Source organism: Typha angustifolia, chromosome 13, assembly GCF_048772165.1.
Source record: "Typha angustifolia cultivar Huaian chromosome 13, ASM4877216v1, whole genome shotgun sequence".
Taxonomy (NCBI): Eukaryota; Viridiplantae; Streptophyta; class Magnoliopsida; order Poales; family Typhaceae; genus Typha; species Typha angustifolia.
This window is the reverse complement of record NC_133251.1, coordinates 16459679-16479832: the sequence shown is the minus strand read 5'-3', so window position 1 is coordinate 16479832 and position 20154 is coordinate 16459679. Positions and strand designations below refer to the sequence as shown.

The 20154-nt window shown below is 40.4% G+C and overlaps 4 protein-coding genes across 6 annotated transcripts; 3 read left to right on the top strand and 1 right to left on the bottom strand.

Moving 5' to 3' along the window:
* Positions 1 to 1362: 1362 nt before the first annotated feature.
* Positions 1363 to 2466, top strand: LOC140774102 (protein MIZU-KUSSEI 1-like). Its single transcript, XM_073116959.1, has one exon. It carries the CDS (start codon positions 1528 to 1530, stop codon positions 2230 to 2232), a length of 705 nt encoding a protein of 234 aa, XP_072973060.1. The 5' UTR covers positions 1363 to 1527; the 3' UTR covers positions 2233 to 2466.
* Positions 2467 to 5971: 3505 nt separating this feature from the next.
* On the top strand, positions 5972 to 10114 carry LOC140774066 (transmembrane ascorbate ferrireductase 2-like). Of its 3 annotated transcripts, none has more exons than XM_073116909.1 (5): positions 5972 to 6189; positions 6934 to 6982; positions 8988 to 9187; positions 9288 to 9564; positions 9743 to 10114. In XM_073116909.1, the coding sequence occupies exons 1-5, from the start codon at positions 6046 to 6048 to the stop codon at positions 9763 to 9765; spliced, it is 693 nt and encodes a 230-aa protein (XP_072973010.1). In that variant the 5' UTR covers positions 5972 to 6045; the 3' UTR covers positions 9766 to 10114. The 3 variants fall into 3 exon arrangements, with proteins under 3 accessions (XP_072973010.1, XP_072973009.1, XP_072973008.1); XM_073116908.1 differs by having other exon boundaries at positions 5974 to 6189; positions 9288 to 9579; positions 9690 to 10114; XM_073116907.1 differs by having other exon boundaries at positions 5978 to 6189; positions 9288 to 9579; positions 9743 to 10113.
* A 553-nt stretch (positions 10115 to 10667) lies between these two features.
* Positions 10668 to 11395, top strand: LOC140774633 (uncharacterized). Its single transcript, XM_073117709.1, has one exon. The coding sequence runs from the start codon at positions 10764 to 10766 to the stop codon at positions 10986 to 10988; it is 225 nt and encodes a 74-aa protein (XP_072973810.1). The 5' UTR covers positions 10668 to 10763; the 3' UTR covers positions 10989 to 11395.
* A 1769-nt stretch (positions 11396 to 13164) lies between these two features.
* LOC140773141 (ABC transporter G family member 39-like) lies at positions 13165 to 19957 on the bottom strand. Its single transcript, XM_073115540.1, has 22 exons — positions 19505 to 19957; positions 19280 to 19400; positions 19112 to 19200; positions 18910 to 18994; positions 18651 to 18810; positions 18432 to 18559; positions 18238 to 18328; positions 17844 to 18145; positions 17445 to 17726; positions 17035 to 17351; positions 16791 to 16951; positions 16411 to 16677; positions 16203 to 16331; positions 16004 to 16110; positions 15588 to 15920; positions 15220 to 15510; positions 15021 to 15104; positions 14785 to 14918; positions 14447 to 14674; positions 14137 to 14308; positions 13755 to 14009; positions 13165 to 13665 (listed from the first exon to the last, which is right to left on the bottom strand). The coding sequence occupies exons 1-22, from the start codon at positions 19873 to 19875 to the stop codon at positions 13408 to 13410; spliced, it is 4365 nt and encodes a 1454-aa protein (XP_072971641.1). The 5' UTR covers positions 19876 to 19957; the 3' UTR covers positions 13165 to 13407.
* Positions 19958 to 20154: the final 197 nt, after the last annotated feature.

Here is a 20154-nt window from a genome sequence, read left to right as displayed (position 1 = left end):
ATCTATGCATTTGGAAGAGCAAAAATAATAGCAATAGCATAGTTCTAAGAATTCAACCTAACTGGATATGACTAGGTTGCTTTTATTTTTATTTTTACAAGTACCTAGTTGTTATTAATATTCAACTGTCATTTGATTTGATGTATTTAATCCTAAAGATTAAATAATAAAAAAAGCTAAATTAGTTGTATTGCTTTTATAGATATTATATTAGTTTTCAGGCATATTTAAGAACTATATATATATATATAATAATTCTAGAAAAATTAATAGTCTAATCCAGTGATCTGATGGATGAACCAGTAACTCGGCCGACTCCAACCTTGATAAACACAAACAATCATATATATATATATATATGTGTGTGTGTGTATGGATGTATGTATGTATGCATTGTTGCAGACTCAATAAATGAACTTTGACCAGAAAAAAGAAAGAAAACCTAACGTAGAAACACCCAGAAGAGTGAGAGGAATTGATAGTGCAGCAGTGGCATAGACAGAGGCCATGTTTTGGACCATAGAGACCATCCAAAGGACTGAGAGAGGGAGAGAGAGAGAGCTCTCCTATCAGATCAACAATAGCTGTGCTGCTGCTTGTCTCCTGGACTAGGTGTTCAGTACGGTGGTCGCGTCCTCACCTGCACCTCCCCCTTAGAATTGGTTCCCATGCATGCAAAACCCTATCAATTTTATTAATTTCAATTCACACCTCCCCCGCCCCTACCCGGTCAAAGCTGCCCATTTTGCTTTCTTTTCTCTCCCTTTCCAGACCCCACACATCTTCTTCCCACATCCCAATGGCTGGATTGGACCCAAAATTCTCATCTCTCTCTTTCGATCGCCACTTTTCTTTTTACCGTTTGTTCCCTCCCCCCCAGCTTTCTCTTTCATTCTTTTTATTTTGCATATCACTACCTCCATTTTAAGTTAATCATAAAACAAACTCGTCTTTTTCTTCTTCCGTGTATATTATTTGTTATTGTTAAGGAGATTATAAAAATGTTTTTACCTTCTAAATCTTATTTTTATATTACTATACATGTAATGTTTAACTAAACAAAGACCATTAACACAGATGACAGAATGATTTAAGTAATCCTAAAGATAAAGTTATTTTCTTTTGTTTAAATATATTATTGGCCTTAATATTTGATTTCTTTAAATTAAAAAAAAAATCTCTAGTTATGAAAAGAAGGAGGGCTGCGCAATATGATTAAAATGTAGGTAGTCGTGTGGAAAAAGGGGACCTTATTATTTTAATCTTCAAAACGTTTTGGTGTGTCCGCTCACCATCCTCCTCCCTTGAAAACAACTGAGACACCCACTGACGAAAAGGACTAGAAGCATGGAATATATGAGGCCCATGCCCAGGAAAAAGGAAATAAAAGACACACAAGAATCAAATCTCTAATCCTCTCTCCATTCTGAGCCTTCTCATTGTCTTTTCTTCAAACATTTGGCGCCCCGCTCTCCCTTTTACTCTCCTCGCCTCTCCCCACCACCTCCTTTACCTCAAAAAAGATCGATGAGGACCATCATGGCTAAATCCCCTTATGATTCCTCATTCTCCTTCTCCAAGCGCCACTTCCACCGCATCATGGGCCACGACGACGAGGAAGAAGTCCTACCCAGCGTTTGCAAAGACTACTCCGCTTCCGCCCCCTCCAGGAAGAGGGGAACCATCTCCCGCCTCCGGTCGGCTTTGACGTCAGCGATCGCCGGCCGCCGGCGCTCTTCCGGACTCGGTCCGCGCGTGACCGGCACCCTCTTCGGTCACCGACGCGGCCACGTGCACTTCGCCTTCCAGGTCGACCCTCGCGCGTCCCCGGTTCTCCTCCTCGAGCTCGCGACCCCGACCAGCACCTTAGTAAGGGAAATGGCCTCCGGTTTAGTCCGCATCGCTCTCGTGTGCGAGAAGAAGCCGTCGCCTTCCTCAAAGACCCTCCTCGAAGAGCCGCTCTGGCGCGCGTACTGCAACGGGATCAAGTGCGGCTTCGCCGTGCGGCGCGAGTGCTCGACCGTGGACTGGGGTGTCCTCAAAGCGGTGGAGCCGGTCTCCATGGGAGCCGGGGTGATCCCAAGCGACTGTGGCGGCGGCGAAGGCGAGATGATGTATATGAGAGCAAAGTTCGAACGGGTGGTAGGCACCAAGGACTCGGAAGCCTTCTACATGATGAACCCGGATAGCAACGGCGGGCCGGAGCTCAGCATCTACTTGCTCAGAGTTTGATCCACGTCTTCTGGTAGTAGAGAAAATTAAGCTAGAAACGTAATAAGGTGGTGGCCAGGTGTTCGATGAAATGACACTGTGTTGGGGTACTTAATTGGGGAGTTTTTTTTTGTGTGGATGGATAAGTTGGGGGTATATATACGTTAAGCTGGTTTTTAACTTAATATGTATGTACGTGCGGGTGTTATTTATAATTTCCCTTCTGATTTAAATGGATGTTTCGTCTTATTGGTATTTTACTAGTGACAATTACATCAGATTACAGGGTGTGAAACGTAATTATATTATCTAAATGTGGCCAAATAGAGTCAAACCGGGAGATGCGAAAAAAAGTATTCTATTTGTATTTTAAATATGATATATGTGAGTGTGCCAACTCTGGAGTGGCGTGTAAAATTATTACTTAATTTTGAGTAGGACAAGACATCGAAAAGATGGGCTTTGGTGCATTTGATTGATATTCGCAATAACGAGGAGATGTTTGATTATTTAATTTACAATGGTCTTATTTAATTTAATCAAAGTGGATTAGTGTTAGTATTCTAAGTGACGCATGCGCCATTATCTTTAGCTATACTCGCGTTATCTTTGAGTAGTAGTAGGCTGCCAACTTTTGCTAAATTAATTACACTCTAACTGAGGCTAATGCTCTCGTGTAATCTAAATTTTAAGAACCCCGGCAATGGTCAAAAAAGAAGGAATCCAAAAGCAAAGCCTGTCATCCATGATCACTTTTTACAGTTATTAAGGCTGCATACTTAGAGAAAGCGAGCCGATCGACTGCAACCTCAGCCGCAGGAATTTCCTGCAGGATTTAACGTTCGCACCCCTGCCTGCCTGCCCGCCCTTCACATTGTATAGAAGAAGAAATAATTGAGAGTAAAATTATCATCTAATCTTTCTCGAGATTTTATTAGATAGTTAGCTAAGTGGATCTTGAAATTTCTAACTGTAATAGATCGTTTTCTTTGTAGCAACTAGTTTTGAGTTAAATGAAACATGGGATTCTTGGCAAAAGAGATTTAGTGCACAACTAACTGTCTATTGGTGGTTGCATCGAATTGAAGAAAATTCCACCTAATTGGTGCTGTACCCATTAATCTCAGTGGGGACAAGACAACCTTATGAGTATAAAATGTAGCAGGCCCAAGGCGTAACGTGAGCGAAGAGAGAGGAAAAGTGCAAAAAGAAACAAGAGTTGGAATTTGATCCATTTCGAATTCTAAATGCTGGTCAAATTTGCCATCCCGATGCAAGTAAAGCAAGAGAGAAAGAGAGTGATGGAGATCTCTGAGGGTGGATTGGATTGGATCCTCGTTTTAGGGGCCCTCGGAACCATTGCAATTTTTGCTCTCTCCCCCTCTCTCTCTTCTTAATCCTTTTTCTTATCCCATAAATCATTATGATCATCGCGTACTCTTTTAGATTAATAAAGCCCTTGTTCGTGCAGTGCGTAGCATCTTTTAAATACAAATTTTATACGTATATTTTAAATATAAATTAGCTACATTAATCATTTTACTTATATTTAAGTTGTTTTGCAGTAAAATATTATGATTACATCAAACAATTTATATAAAAATTATAGTTATTCTAATACATAATGTAAGTATATACTCTCCTTAATATATAGATTGGCTAAACCATATACATATAGTTATATAAGTGAAAAAATATAATAACTATTTATAAAATTTGTTATAGGATTGAATTACTAGACTATAGCATACCAGATTACTATATATTTTTGTCATAAAGTTTCTCCTAGTGGAGCGGAGTAAAATTTACTAGTTTCTAACCTTAATTAGCCTTTTAAAGCATGATAGAAGTCCGAGTCTGAATCTCATCCTCTATTTGGAAAAATAAAACTAAATTATTAAATAACTACCAAAGTGAAGGTTTCTTTAATTTCTCATGCAATTAAGCAAATTTTGTATAATATATTGTACTAAAACAATTCAACTTAGCCAAATTATATTGTCTCTCCTCTTAATCAAGAATTTATTTAATGAAAAAAATATATAGTGGTGAGGAATTATTGTAAAGAGATACATACGTGTAGTATTTATTTATTTTGCATGGCTTCAAGTAATCCTTAGTTATATATATCAGTTGCAAGTTGCAACGAGGACCCTCCTCGGTGGTAGAGATGGCCTCCTCCCATGGAGCAGGGCCAAGTTATCCAAGAATTGAACTGGATGCTCTCCTCCTCTATGATCTCCCCGCACCTCCTCACCACGCCGTCCGGTATCTCCGCCCCATCCGCCATCGTCGCCGAGCTCAGCTAGCTCCTTCCCATGCATCCCCACCACCGTGCTAAACCACATCCTCCTCCCCTTCCTCTCACGGAAAACTCCATCCCGAGTGCCTTATCTCTGCAGTTGCACTCATTATCACACCAAATATCAGTTTATTATTAGTTTCTAGTAATCGTACCTTTTCTCTGCGTCGATCTTATCGTGCGTGCTGAAGGCGTCCTCCCACACTCTTCCCCTCATGGAATTGGTGTCCTTTTTGCTCCCCATCTATAACTATCTGGCCCTTGCTTGCACTCCCCCGAGTTGAAGTCATTGTTCAATTTCTCCATCGCTCTCTCGATAGATCTCTCTATTTGAGTGAGGATGGGTTGTTTAAATGCAAGGACTATCAGCTTTGGAAGGTTCCAATTTATACGCCAATGACGTCCGGCCGGCAATTAGAGATTAATTCTCCCTTGTCTTATCTAAACACTGACGAGCATCTCGATCGTAAAGCCCACCCATCGATCTAGTGACACGTAGACATGAGGTTATTGGCTGGTCATCTATTGCTTAGATCGGCGTGATAGAGACGTACAAAGTAGGCATGCCGAGGTGCGTGGAGCTTTGGATGTCCTCCGGGTACTGGGAACAAATTAACGTGGGGCCCCGATGAGTTGCATCATTTTGGAGCTCCATGCATGCCTTTAAAAGTGGTAGAGCTCTCAAGATATATGGGATACTTCGTACTGTTGTAGATGACGGTGTACATCATATTCACCGACAAAGATATATGGCTGCTCATTAGGTGGTTTGTGGAGGTAGGCTAAAGGGGAATTGGTATTGGGGAAGAAGGCGATTGAGGATATGTCTCAACTCTCAACCCTTCCCGGATTTTATTTTGGTTGATTAATAGTAATAAAAAGTCTTGTTTGGTTTAATATTTTAGAGTGTAAAATTGATTAGATATAAAATTAAAAAAAAAATATTTAGTTATCAAACCAGTTTAGAGAGATTCGAAGAATCAGAGCAAACAAGCGAGTTTAGCTATTTATTTTTTAATAATACTAAGTGTTTTTAATTTGCATGCATACCATTAAAAATTCTCATATTTACTTATATGTCCCTATAAATTTAATATTTATATATATATATACACTATAAATCTATATAATATTATTTACAATTTTTATTTTTCACTTGGATACTCCTTGAAGTTAACTAAAACTTAAAATATAAATAATTTAGACAGAAAAAATAAACTATTTTTATTCTACCTTTTATAAATTTTTCTTAGATAATTTTTTTTCTATTAAATTATTGAGGTTTATTTTGGTACCTATACAAATAACATATATTTTATAATGTATACATTTAAAGGGGCATACAATCAATAACAAATTTCTGAAGGGTATACACGCAAAACCCCCTAAGAAAGTCAATTATGGATTGAGTAGATTTTGGACCCGGATCCGATAAAACTCGAATGTCGAACCGTTTGCCTTTAGCTTGTAGGCCTTATTTACTGTTTGCCTCTGCTTTGCTACTACCGTCTCTCTCACCCTGATCGGGAAAAATGGCAGCTCCGGTGGTCCGATTCCCGATCATAGCGCTGATCCGTGTGTTCGGCGCCGCCATCGCGGCCATGGTTCTCATCTGGGCCGTTCATTTCCGGGGCGGAATGGCCCTCATCTCCGACAACAAAGATCTCATCTTCAATGTAAGCCCAGTCTACGCCCCTCTCTTTCTTAAGTTGTCTTGGTGATTTACGTTGAAATTGATAGGGTCGGGATTCTCCGTTGAGTAATATCGAAGTTTCTCGGTGTTTGGCCAACGGTTTAGTGGAAATTGTGGGAGTGGTGTCAAGAAATATTGAACTATAAAGTGAACCCTAATTAACCTTGTGGCTAATTATAGATGTGAATGAAGTAGATGGCTTAATTTTGTTGGCACTGGTTGGAATTTGGTCATTTACACAAAAGGACTCAGATTTCCCAGTGTTACCTAATATGTTGAATGTAGATATAACTTTATATGATTCTTCCTTTAGACATTTTCTCACGCCTTCTTGCGCCAAAGCATTATTTATAACTCACTAAGATTAGCATCATTAGTTAATGCACTCAGCAAGTTAACATTGTAGTGGGTTCTTTGAGTCTCATACTGTGGTTGATATGGTAATACACCTAATATGTCGAATGTAGATATAACATTATATGATTCTTCCTTTAGAAATTTTCGCACGCCTTCTTGCGTCAAAGCATTATTTATAACTCACTAAGATTAGCATCATTAGTCAATGTACTCAGCAAGTTAACATTGTAGTGGGTTCTTTGAGTTATGTGGTTGATATGGTAACACACCGCATATGTTAATCATTCATTATTTTTGTTCTCTTTCTCTGAATAAATAAATATACCAAAACTTGCACATGTGAAACACATTTTTCTTTCCATCCTTGTAGATCCATCCCGTACTAATGGTGGTCGGGTTCTTACTTTTGAATGGAGAAGGTGAGTACTCTTCTGAGCTTGAACTACTTTAATATAAATATATAATATAGAGTTCAGAAAGATTTATTGACAATAGCCAATATCTGAAGATTCTTGAAATAAGTTGGCATCCTTTTAGTGTCATTTTGTGACTTGTCTACCGAAATATGCAGTTTCTTCATATAAGCATGTGCATCCTATAACATGGGATAGTTTATCAGATTAGATGTTTATTATAGAGAATTATTTACAGTGCTCAAAATTAGACACTCGATAAATGTCATAAATGGCTACATTGGTTCTAAAGTTACAGAAAAAAATTGTTAGTTTACTGTTCCAGAAGAGGTTATCACTTGTTCAAGTGTTGTTGTGAACTAGTAAAATATGTATAGTGCAGGTTAGAGAACATATCTCACTTATCTGGTGACCTGAACATGTCTAGTGCCGATCTACCTTTTTCAACTGGTATGACATAGGCAAATAAATAAAATTCTATGAAAACTAGGAAGTGAGTGCATATCTTGATTTTACCGTCGAATTTGTTTCTCAAAATTAAGACATTAGCATAGAGTTGCTGACATAATCTGAATCTGTAGAACGTGTTTCACTTGTTATTGGAACTACTATATTTGTTGACATGTGGAAGATCATCATATTTTTAAGTGTGTTATACATGATTGTCACATGCTTTAATAATTCGACTCTTTGCTGCAATTGCACTTGATGTTTTTATATCTAAAGAAATGTAAGCGCTAGGAGTTCTAGAGTCACGACTTGCGATTAAGGACTGAAATGGAAATTATGATCATACAAACCAAGGTTCTGAATATTATTATCAAGATCTGCTGCTTGAAAAAATTGGCCGATATGGATTGGACTATTTTTTACTTGTATAAATTTTTAAAAATTAGTATAAAATGTATGAAAAATACTAAAAGAATAGAAAAAATATTTGGAAAATAAAAAATCACCCATGCATCTCTTGTTTCTCCATCTTCTTGCAACAGCTCTCTCCCTAAAAGAGAATACCTAACTAAATTAAAAAATAAATAAAAACTCCTCATCTCATCAGAGAACTACTCGTTACTCGTTAGAGGTTGACATCGTCAGAAAATTATTCGGTGTGGCTCTCCGTCGAGCCGTCACTTGTCATAAGCTGAATCGGGAAGGATGCATTGAGGGAGATCACACGAGAGAGAGATGAGAGAGAGAGAGAGAGAGAGAGAGAGAGAGAGAGAGAGAGAGAGAGAGAGAGAGAGAGAGAGAAGTAAATTTGTTATTGCTTTGGTTTGGATCAGGGTTGTGTCCTACCTGTTTAAGGATTAAATATGTTTGTTTAAGCCGAAATGGGTTTGAAAACCAATCCTATTCGGCTTGATAAGGCTGATTCAACCAAAACCAGCAAAAATATTGGTTTTGGTTATGGTTCAGGATCGGCTATGGCCAATTACAATCCGTTTTGGCCGATCCGGATGAGGATTGACTAAAACTAAGAACCTTGATACAAACTATACACTAGGGGACTATCTGTTGGTATTGTGATTCTTCTGGACCTAAAATTTTGACATACAAGTAAAACTGGCTATGTATATTTTGCAGGCCATGCTTCATAATAAAGGAGAGGACAACAGGCCTTTTCTTCTCACCATGGTCTTTAAATGCCTCAATTTTCACACCCTTTCATTGTTTACACGGTATATTGCCGTACTCTTTTCTTTGGATATGATGCTATCATTGAAGATTTCATCCTTCGGTTGGGTAACACATGCACTTAGGTACAAATAGTAGATTATTTCCCATCAACAAATGTTAGCACACCATTACAGCATTACTAGATTGATGTATATGCTGAACTGTATAATGAAACTGATTGTCCAGATAGTTTTTGAAGTATATTGCAGAATTACCAAATGACTGGATATTACGTATACCTTCCTTCGATGCGTTTGTTAGAATATATTCTGGCGCTTTATTATAGTACTACTTCTTTCTCTCACTCCATACATTCTCATGTTTGCGTATGCAGCTATATTAGCATACAAGACGATATCAGGAACCAAGAATTTCAAAAAGGTGGTGCATCTTACCATGCAGTTCCTTGCCTTGTGTTTGGGTTTAATTGGCATATGGGCAGCCTTGAAATTCCACAATGATAAAGGAATTGACAACTTCTATAGCCTCCACTCTTGGTTGGGATTGGCATGTATCTTGTTATTTGGTATTCAAGTGAGTAGTGAGTTCTTGTTTATAGCCAACAATCTCATTTCCTAAAAAGATCAGCTTGTTGTAATATTTTTGTGATTAATTGTCTATTTTCTTTCTGCAGTGGGGCACTGGATTCACAACCTTTTGGTATCCTGGTGGCTCGAGAAATGGCAGAGCGTTCTTGCTTCCTTGGCATGTTTTCTTTGGTGCATACATATATGCCCTTGCTGTTGCAACTGCTGTTACAGGCCTACTTGAGAAGGCTACGTTTCTCCAAAGCAGCAATATAATATCACGCTACTCAAGTGAGGCTTTGCTAGTAAACTTCTTAGGTATCTCGCTTGTAGTTCTGGGTGGCATTGTTATTCTTGCAGTTTTTTCTCCTGGAACTGCCAAAGGTGATGCATACAGAGGTATTCTAGAGTAGCCCAGCATTCTGTTATTAGATTGATTTCAATACTTTTCTTGTGCCAATTTTGCTGTCTTACAATAACTTGATTTGTTTTATGTATGTGCACGATAGGAGACTGACAAAAAATCGCACTCTTCTTTTCATTTCCCCCCTTAAAACCTCAGCTTTAGGGACTCAAAACGATTAGAGGCGATAATATCTTGCTATCTTACAAGTTGAGTTGGAGCAGTGCTTCATTCAAATTGAAGTTTCTTTGATCGGTCACACTGAAGTATGAGGTATGACACTTCAGTGTTCTCACATTTCCTTATGGAATTCCAATGAGATCACGTTAACTTTCTTGTTTCTCTTATTTTCTAATTCCACTTTTGTATCAAAATTCAAATAATTTTGTTTCCGTATCTGATATCGGCGAGTTACCATTTCTAAATATCTTCCGCTTGTATTCTTTGTTCCTGTTACTGTAAAGTGTAAACTGGACAAATTTGATGGTGTTACTGAGATTTCTTCAGATGGCAATAAATTCAAATCTTGTTTGGATTACACAAAAAAGTTTGTTTGACAAGGAGGGCTTTTGCCATTCAATTGCTTTTGATTTTTGATTTTGCATATAAAATTGAATGAATTAATTTTTTTTATAGTCTATATATATATATACATATATTTAGAATATAATGCACACAATTTTTATATACAGTGCGCATTAAAATTTATTAGTAAAAGCTCCCTTATTCACATGGTTATGGTTGGGCTAAAATATTTTAGATTATTACTGTTTGTTACTCTTTTAGATATTGGGCTTGGATCAGGTATAGCAAGTGAGGGTTAACAAAAGTATTTTGAGCCGAGCCAGCATGGCCAGCACCGCTCTTTGAACTGGATTAGGATTGAGCCGTACCCAAGTTGGGCCTAAGTCGGATTTAGGCTAATGGGTCGGGTCTTTTGATTCCTGGCGAGCTCCAACCGTCAGTTCCTCTCTATTGAAACGTAGCCACGTACCAAAGCACATCGCATCGAATCGGTCCACGTGCCCAAGTTTTTATTCTACGTATGCGTCCAATTTTCAAAACCTATATAGATGGCCGAGGACCGGATGCTCTAACAACGCCATGTGAGTAATACTGGTAGGTTTAAGGACGACGAAGAAAAAGCTTTGGATCTGCTGTTGGGGAGTAAGTAGCAACTATGCCATTCGTGCCGGGGTGCGTGCAGTGCGGGACGAGGAGCAACCCGTGCCGGTGCAAGGTGGTGGGACCGACGTTGGGGTTCCTGGCCTTCGCAGTGGCGGCGGTGGTGGAGTGGCCGGTGGGAGCGGTGGTCTACCTCTTCCGCCACGTCAAGGGCCGCCGCATCATGGCCCATCCGGCCGCCGTCATCTACCCTAAAGTCACCAACGCCATTCCAATCTGATCACCTCTACGTGTACAGTACCTAACCTACTACGATCAATAAAGTTTCTCTCCTCTTTTTCTCTTTTATCCCTCGAGAAGTGAACAAGTTTGTATCATCTCCATCTCAAATTTTGTATCATCGGCACGCGGTGGTGGAGTCGCAGGGTTGAGCGTGGGTGAATAGAAAAAAGAACTTTCTTTCAAGAACTTACAAGGATTTTATCCTGTTCAATCGAGTGATGTAAACTGTTACAACTATGTTTATTCTATAATTAATCGGCATACTCTTATAATCTATAAAATATAAAGGAGAGGAAATAAGTTGTGTCATGGGTCTAGACTCTAGAGGCCCATACAATCTTATATTGATTTAAGTCCGCTACTAAAACTTAACTGGATATCTAGGTTCGGTTAGATTCGATTTATGAATAACAAGTATAATATTTCCTCCGTCTCTTTCCACGTCCAACGGGCAGTTTACACAGACGTTACTTTGCATGGCATTAATGTCCATGGTCATGGATGACGCACAGAAAAGGACACCTTCTAATATTATTATTATTATTATTATTATTATTTGGTTTAGAGGTCACCGTTATTTATTACAATGATTCCAACCATACCATTAGGACGACCCCTTTCTTATGGCAACCTTCCCTTAATACCATTACTCTCGCCACTCGTCTTCCACCTGCTCCTCCTCTCTCTCGCTCTAGAGTTCAACATGTTAATCCTATCACACCAATTCATATCTAAATTCATCCTCCTTGTTCTCCTCGTAATCAAGACCACACCATCGCCAGCTCGCGCAGATAATCCTACGCCGGAGTGCCCATACCCGTGTCTACCGTCGCCGTCGTCCGTCGGAAGCTACCCTCCCCCACCGCCGCCTTATACGCCATCAGGGCCGGCTTACGGTTACCCTCCGCCGCCCCCGGGGACGCCGGATTACGGATACTATCCGCCGCCGCCGCCGTCTGGATATATACCGTACTATTCTCCACCTTATTACTCTTATCCGGCACCTCCCCCTCCTAATCCAATTCTGCCGTGGTTCCCGTTCTACTACAAGTACCCACCGCCGGTGGCGGCGGCGCCCACGGTTTCCTGCATGGGTGCAGCTTTTGTAGCTCTACTCACTACGTTGCTGGGAATTTTTCTTCTTTAATGTTTGACCATGCTATTCTTTTTCGTTTCTTTAAGCATCTCTCTGTCAAGAATTCTATCAAAGTTATTGTAACCCTTTGACATGTATTGTTTCTATTATGTTTTCTGGTTCTTGCTATTCTTTTCAAATTTGGTGCAGGAAAATTGAAATGTAGCAACTTCCACACCCAAAAAAGAAAAAAGAAATTAAAAATCTTGCAATTAGGCTCAATCATGCATGCCAAATGCCCAGATCTCCATTTCTATGCATTGGAAGGGACAAAAAATAAAAAAATTTAAAAAAAAATTCTGGAGTTCAATTTAGAAGGGGCTGGTTGTGCGTCAAAATCAGAGCATTAAAATAAAAGGTAATGGTGATTTTTAATATTGGCCTCATTTCTGATGCTAAGATGTGGTGTCCTTGTCCATCTTCTCCGACCACCAATGAACAAAATGGTGTGGCCCTTGCTTGTCTGGATGATGGACGGCCATGATTACGATTGACAAGCTAAAGAAATTGATGTTCATACCATAGTCTTCCACCTAATCCTTGTGTTAGGTGAAGTAAAGGGGTTCGTGTGAAAATGGATAATAGTTTAATTGTGGCGATTAATTGTAATCTTTGTCGTGATCCAAAGATAGTTCGAGAAGGTAGATTAGAGAACACGATCTAACTTGTAGTGGCGTCCATTTTAAATAATTCTTTAAACCAATCTTTGTCAATGTTGGTTGTGGAAACTCTATTATTGATGAGAGATGATGAGATGAAGTGATTCTCGTTTACTATTTCTTGCCTCAATTACCGCGTTATTCGGGATGTTTAATTTAATCCTGGTCTAATCATGCTTCTTGGTGCAAAAGCTTGACAGCTCACTACGCTTTAGGGCATTTGGGTCTTGGATACGTGTTATCTGGTGCTTGCGCTACACCTGTTTGGAAAAATTCCCCACTCATCCGAGAACTGTTCCTTTGAGGTTTGTGGTGAGTCGGAGGTAAGCTTCTACACTCTTAATATAAGAAAGAGATAATACTCACGTAAATGTGCAGGATTTACTTTGCAAATTATCAACACTTGTATTCATTTGTAGAAAAGGATGAACAAACTGGTACAAAAGTTGCAGAAACGCATCTCTGCTGTTACACACGATGACCTATATCAGACTTCGGCTGTACATACTGTAGAAAGAAGGAAAAAATGATACCTATGCAAATTATTGGAAGACATCTATAATTCTTCGCTATACAACTGGTGAATGAGGAAAGAAATGCAGGTGTGGTTGTTCTGATGCTTCTTATCTTCTCTGGAAGTTGAACACCTTGATTGCGAAAGCAAAGACGAAGGCAAAGAGGATGGTGAAACCGACAACTGCAGTGGCGACCGCTCCCAAGAAATCGTGCCTAAATCCGAAGTAGTTCTTAAGAAACTCCTGCACAGTTTCACCAGTGTCTAGCTGGTTTGTGTAGTCTCCAAACTGCGACGCAGCAAGTCCATACAAGGTCCAGGCGACGGGGCATGCCCAGTAATACCAGCTCCACCATACCGGGATTCTCTGCAAGCAATGACAAGCATCTTTAGCACCTAAATTTGATTAGCAAATACAATCAGTTCAACAGTACATGTGGTAGAGTAAGGGCTTACAGGTCGAGGAATGAGGTAGCCTGCGAAGATGTTCCATATTGCATAGAATGCAGTTGAGAGGATGGCACCGATGTCGCTGTTTGGTGTCATCGCGACCGTCATCATCCCGTAGAAGGTGAAGTACAAGAATGTGAAGAACATGAAGAACAGGTACCAGAAGAATTTCTGTACTGTCCAATCAAAACCAATGCAACTATAGACAATGACCCCATAGATAACTGCTTGTAGGAAAATGTGTGGGATCTCTATCATAACCTGCAGGGCAAAGAGATAAGGTGAGTAATAAGTGAGATGAAGGAACTCTCTCTCAGCACATGCATGAAACTATTCTTATGTTTTGATAGAACAGTGCATGCCATAGCAATAGTTACAGTGATCTTACCTGTGCAAACGCATAAGGTAGAGCAGAGTACATTCCAGCAGCCTTCTCTCTATAGAAGACTGTTCTTTCAACATCAACGATAGGTTGCACAGTCATGCCATTCTGGATTCCAATGAAGAGAACAGCAGCATACATTGAACCCAAGGAATTGAACACATCTTGCTGTGTGCTCCTGAAATTTTCAAGCAAGCGGATCTACTGTTATTTCTCATTGCCAAAAGAGTAACTGAAAGAAGAAATCAATGCAGAATGCCAGATACAAAGGAACTGTGCAAGAGAGAGTTCTCTTACAGAGAGAAAGATGACTTACACTTTCTTGCCAAGCTTCCAAAAGATTGTTCCGAATATCAGGGCAATAACAGTTGTGAAGAAGATTCTTGTAGCTGTGTACGATGGGTTACGCCAGTAGGAATTGTGTTGCTTCCACAGACAAGCCTTACATTGTGTGAAAAAGGATTGCGAGTACATAGTTGGGAAGAAGAGGTCACTTGAACCAGGGGAAGGTACACTAAGCTCCTGAATTAGAGCTTTGTTTCTCCTGTAAGAAAATGCCATCAGTGAGCATGATTATACGGTGGAACTTAGCTTCATTTAACTTTTCCAGACATTTGAGATGCATTGCGAGTATGATTTCGACAAACTTCCTACCTGTACAGATCAGAGTTCTTGTATATTTCAGCAAAGTCAACTCCCAAAATTTCTTCTTGTGCTAGTGTAGTCACCTCCAACATCCATGTTGCTGGGTTGTAACCATCTTTGATCTTTCTTACCCCTTTGATGTCCTATAGAATACAATCATACATGTTGAAAATCCATTCAGTTCTTTTGGTTCATAGAATTTTTAAGAGGAGCATTGTAATCCCTTGTGTCCTACTTGTCCTTACCTCAAAGTATTTGATCAAATCATTTGAATGGCGTCCAAGCGGTCCAACATATATTTCTTGTCCTCCTCGTTTCATGAGGAAGAGCTGAAGATGTAGCAGAAAGAAATAGCAGATGTCAGTATCCAAGTTTATGTAGCAGAAAGCTCAATTAGAATCAAATAATCAATACTGATTATTGACTCATTTGAAAAGCACCAACCTCATCAAAAGCTTCAAAGATATCAATGCTGGGCTGGTGAATGGTGCACACCACAGTCCTTCCTGTATCCACTGTGTTCCTCACTGTTCTCATCACAATTGCTGCAGCCCTTGCATCTAGTCCAGAGGTAGGCTCGTCCATGAATATTATGGAAGGATTGGCTACAAGCTCGACAGCAATGGTGAGCCGCTTTCGCTGCTCAGTTGAAAGACCATTAACACCAGGCAATCCTACCAGTGCTCCTCTGAGTGAGTTCAGCTCGACGAGTTCCATGACCTCTTCGACGAACATCTGCACTCATGATTGCTGCAAGTTAGTTGAAGCACTTATCAGAAATATACTCTCTTCAAATTAAAGACAACTCTGACCTTTCTTCTTTCAGCATCAATCTCAGCAGGTAATCGCAGCCATGCGGAGTAGAGAAGTGATTCATAAACCGTGACATGTGGAGAGTGGATGTCATTCTGCTCACAGTAGCCAGATATACGTGCGAATGTTTCTTGTTTCTTGGGGTATCCAGATATGAAGATGTCTCCATCTATGTAACCGCCTGTCTTCCTTCCTGCCAAGACATCCATTAGAGTTGTCTTGCCAGCTCCACTGACGCCCATCAGTGCAGTGAGGACTCCTGGCCTGAAAGCTCCGCTCACGCTTTTCAGCAGCACCAACCGATCTTCTTCAACACCGTTGTCTCTCATTTCCTGCCGGTAACAAATATTAGAACCATTTGCTATGTTCTTTCATTATATTCTTTGAAAACAGAAGTATCTGAACTTCAATGTACCTGTGGCATGTCCACGGAATATCTGACGTCATTGAAGGTGATTGAAAGCGGAGCAAATGGGAGCACCATTCCCTTCTTTCTGCTGTCTGTGGAAGCTTTACCTCTTTCTGCACAGAAGTTTTGAAAGCAATGTCATATACCATGAATGGAACAAATTAGTATAATGATGGCATAGACCAGTTGGCTTATGGAGACTAACCTTCAGACGATTTCCTGGCAGAGTCAGAGTCAGTTCCTTTTGGCAATAGTTCAATGCTCTCTCCTGTTCTGTTGGCATGTTTCTGCTTCAAGTCCTCTTCAGATATAGTTGTCTGACCCTTGCCGAGGGCTGCAGGCATTACATCATGATGGTTAGTACTAAACATCTAGAATCCAATGATTTATGCACGAAAAGCGTTGAAACTTACGGTCAAGCCAGTGAAGGAAAAGAACGAATAAGAGGTTGAACAACATGATGTATCCAAGCAATCCACCCACACCAATCCAGTACCAGTTGGGATCAACAAATATTCCGCGACTCTTGAGGAGCTGGACTCCAAGTGTGTCATTGCTGAATGTTGGATCAACAACCTTTCGCCAATTTTTCCCGAGAAATTCGTTGACTGCTGCTGCATTCTGTGCATACATCAAGGGAGAGGACCAATATCCCCAGATCCAAAATTTCTTGATTTTTTCTGCAAACAAGTGCTCATGAGTTACTCGGCAAGAACATCATGAATTTCCAAAAAGTGACTGATAAATTGGCACAAAATTGTCAGATGCAGTTTTCTCAAAAGAATTGATGTACCTCTTGATATGACAAATCCACCGAGGATCAAAACCACAAGCTGAGAAAAGGAACCAAATGTATCTGCAACCACCATCTCCCGTCCAACTGAAGCAAGGAGACGGAAAAGCCCAGATGCCATTTGACTCACCAAAACAAGTATCAGGTAATGTCTGAAGAACCTGTATTACAATCAAGAATGTGCTATTAAATGAGAGTTCACTTAAGAGCAATCCAAGCCAATCAACTCATTGTAAATACTAACCTCTGGATGCTTGGTTCGAAGCCAATAGTATAATAAGTCATGACTATCCAGACAGCACACTCAAAGAATGATATGGGAATCTTGAGGATCCATGATGGTAAAGCATAAGTCCAAGATGGGTAGAAGAGGAAGTCCCTCTGTTTGTAGAATATTGGAAGCTTTACTATGGTCATGGCTACTTCAGCAAATCCATTGAAAAGATGTGTAACAAGACCAAGAAACAGGGCACCAAGGTAGATAACAGCATCTGCATGTTCTTCATGGTGCATTTTTGTGCGCAAAAAGACCGTCATAGCTATCAATGCAAGGATTATAAGCTGCAAAGATAAAAGAACAAGAGTATACAATGAATGTTAGATCTAGGACCTTTTAATTGTCAAGAACCAGAGCAGATATTGCTTTGCACTCACTTGGACTACTTTGAAGATATAGACGAATGAGTTTCTCTTCATCAGCAGCCACTCCCTTGAGAAGCAAGCTTTAAGCAACTCCATCTTGCTAACTCCATACTTTGTAGTCGTTAGAGCAGCAGGATGATTTCTACTCCTGTCAAATGGGGTGCTCAGCTCCTGGCTTAGCTTGCGACCGAGATGAAATGACTGAAAAGCTTCAGCAAACTCATTCACAGAGATATATTTGTATGGTTCAGATCGGCGTGCCCAGTACTGATGCTGATCCTTTCTTGAAGTTACCTATTGTCATAAAGGACTTTGTTAGGTTGGAGTGTTTGATTGATTTTCATCAAGGCATGAGATAAGCTACACTTTGATGAAAAAACAAAAAAAAGCTTTGCATTTATAAGAACTTACTTCTTGCAGAAAGTCTGCAACACCTTTTCTCTCAGGGCATTTAAAGCCCATTGCTTCAAAGAACTCTAGGACATTCTCTCGGGGACCTTGGTAGACAATCTGCCCATCTGAGAGAAGAATAATGTCATCGAAGAGGTCATAAGTCTCCGGAGCTGGCTGCAGCAGGGCGATGAGTGCAGTTCCTTCGAGGATATGAACAGATTGTCTAATGGAGTTGACGATTTGATAAGTCGTGGAGCTGTCAAGCCCGGTTGAGATCTCATCCATGAAAAGCGCTTTTGCTGGTCCGACAATCATTTCACCTGCATGAGATAAAAACGAGCAATGCATGCTTAGCTTATGTTCCTGAGCACATTCAAATGAGTGTTCTTCCATATGCTTTCAATCTGATTACCTGTCGTGACACGCTTCTTTTGTCCTCCGGAGATGCCGCGAATCATCGCATCTCCTACCAGTGTATCAGCACAGATGTCCAGACCTAAAATCTGCAAAGAAATAGATTGGACGGATTCAATTGATGCAAGTTTTTATTGCAAAATTGATATTGCAGCAGTATCACATCTTATTGTTCTAGGTTACAACTTATACCTTCAGCATGTAATCTGTGACCACAGTCTCCTGCCCCTCTACTGATATAGCCTTCATGTAGAGATCAATGTCAGGGTCCGGCTTAATGTTTGCTTCCTTCTCCCTCCGAGATAGCTCCGTCAGCATATCTGAAAATTGTTCACACGGAAGAGATTAATTGCACCGTTCATAGCTTATGACATGAATTATAAAGTGGATTAATCATCTTCTTTATCTTACCATAACGTGTTCCGACTCCCTGGCATCTTGCAGAGAAAGCTAAGGTCTCTCTTACTGTCATTTCTCCAATGTGAAGATCGTGCTGACCGATATAAGCGGAGGTCCTCTGCGGGACGAATTCATCCATGTCATGACCGTTGTAAGTAACCTTCCCTTGGACCTGATAAACAGCAAATTAATTACTTTTCTTCATTGAGGATATCAATATATGAAAACAACTACATCGATCACTAAATGAATTATTCCTAGAAAGTAATACCTGTAGTGTTGAATCAAGTTTCCCTGCCAAAGCTAACAAAAGTGTTGTCTTTCCAGAACCAGGGGGACCTAGAAGAAGAGTCATCCTGCGAAGACCAGAACCAAGATGATACTTGTCAGTTAGTGGCACAATTTGAGTTCTTCTGCAAAGCGTTCATGCCAATATAACACTTCTACTCTGGCAAAAGCACGTCAATTCTTACCTGCTAGGCTTGATGATGCCACTGACATCATGGAGAATGGAGATCGGTCTCTTTCCACTTGGAATGATACGAAGATAGCTCAGAATGACCTGCAGTTATTTGATCGATTAAAATTGATATGATTCAAATCCTTGATCCAAATTCTCAGTGACTATAAGCTGGACCTACCATGATCTTGTTAACGAAGAAGTTGAGGAATGTAGGAATCCCACGATTACCGACATAAGCCTCTGCATCGATATTCAAGTTCTCAAACCGGACTTCGATCGTCGGATAATCGATTCCAACACTAGAGGAGGAGAAGATACGGTCAGTACTTAAAGGAAATAATAGATGCAATCATACAAACATGAAGAGAACGATGCGAAAGTGCAAGAAGATGATCAATCTCACCGGTCCATTCGGCTCCTCAGCTTCAAGAGGAACTTCTCATTGTCCTCCTCCGCAGTTCTGACCAACCTCTCCAATAGAGTCTTCTTCTCCTGAATGCCCAAACCATTGATGTCAACCTCCTGCAGCTCGCCCGCCTCCCCTGCCATTATACCTCTCCGCATTCGGTCATAAGTCGGAAGCTTCTCCAGCGCGGCCCACTTCAAGGCCTCTTCATCATCTTCTTCGCGCCCCGATCGCCCAAAGATCTGGCTGGCCGTTGACACGCGTCTCGTGGATGCACGCCACGAGGAGATGGAGCTACTCCGCATGCTCCCTCGCATGCTTCCATGCAAACTCCCTCTCAAGCTCGCCATTCTGTCGCTTTGGTCCATGTTTCACTTCTCACTCCTTACCTCCCTCGTCCAAACTCTCCTAATGTCTCAAAGCTCACCAAGAACTCAATTTTGCAGGAAACCCAACAAGACCAGATGTTTGTTTTGGATTATCAACACAATTCCTTCAAGCTTCAGGCCCCATTTGCATTGCAACAACAATACAGGAGATGTAAGCTTTGGAGCTCTTCTTCTTGCCTCTGTGATGTGGGTATGATTTGGATCAGGGGGGGTTCCTTCAGGCTTATAAAGGGCAGGTATCTCCAATCATAAAGGTCA

Bases quoted from the DNA above. Each gene is read 5' to 3' on its own strand.
- LOC140774102 (XM_073116959.1), top strand. From the start codon at position 1,528: ATGAGGACCATCATGGCTAAATCCCCTTATGATTCCTCATTCTCCTTC.
- LOC140774066 (XM_073116907.1), top strand. From the start codon at position 6,046: ATGGCAGCTCCGGTGGTCCGATTCCCGATCATAGCGCTGATCCGTGTG. The intron at 6,983-8,987 runs GTGAGTACTCTT...TTGCGTATGCAG, and splicing joins CTTACTTTTGAATGGAGAAG to CTATATTAGCATACAAGACG. The intron at 9,188-9,287 runs GTGAGTAGTGAG...TTCTTTCTGCAG, and splicing joins TCTTGTTATTTGGTATTCAA to TGGGGCACTGGATTCACAAC.
- LOC140774633 (XM_073117709.1), top strand. From the start codon at position 10,764: ATGCCATTCGTGCCGGGGTGCGTGCAGTGCGGGACGAGGAGCAACCCG.
- LOC140773141 (XM_073115540.1), bottom strand. From the start codon at position 19,875: ATGGACCAAAGCGACAGAATGGCGAGCTTGAGAGGGAGTTTGCATGGA. The intron at 18,560-18,650 runs GTAAGATAAAGA...AACAATTTTCAG, and splicing joins GGGAGTCGGAACACGTTATG to ATATGCTGACGGAGCTATCT. The intron at 14,309-14,446 runs GTAAGTCATCTT...TGAAAATTTCAG, and splicing joins TGGAAGCTTGGCAAGAAAGT to GAGCACACAGCAAGATGTGT.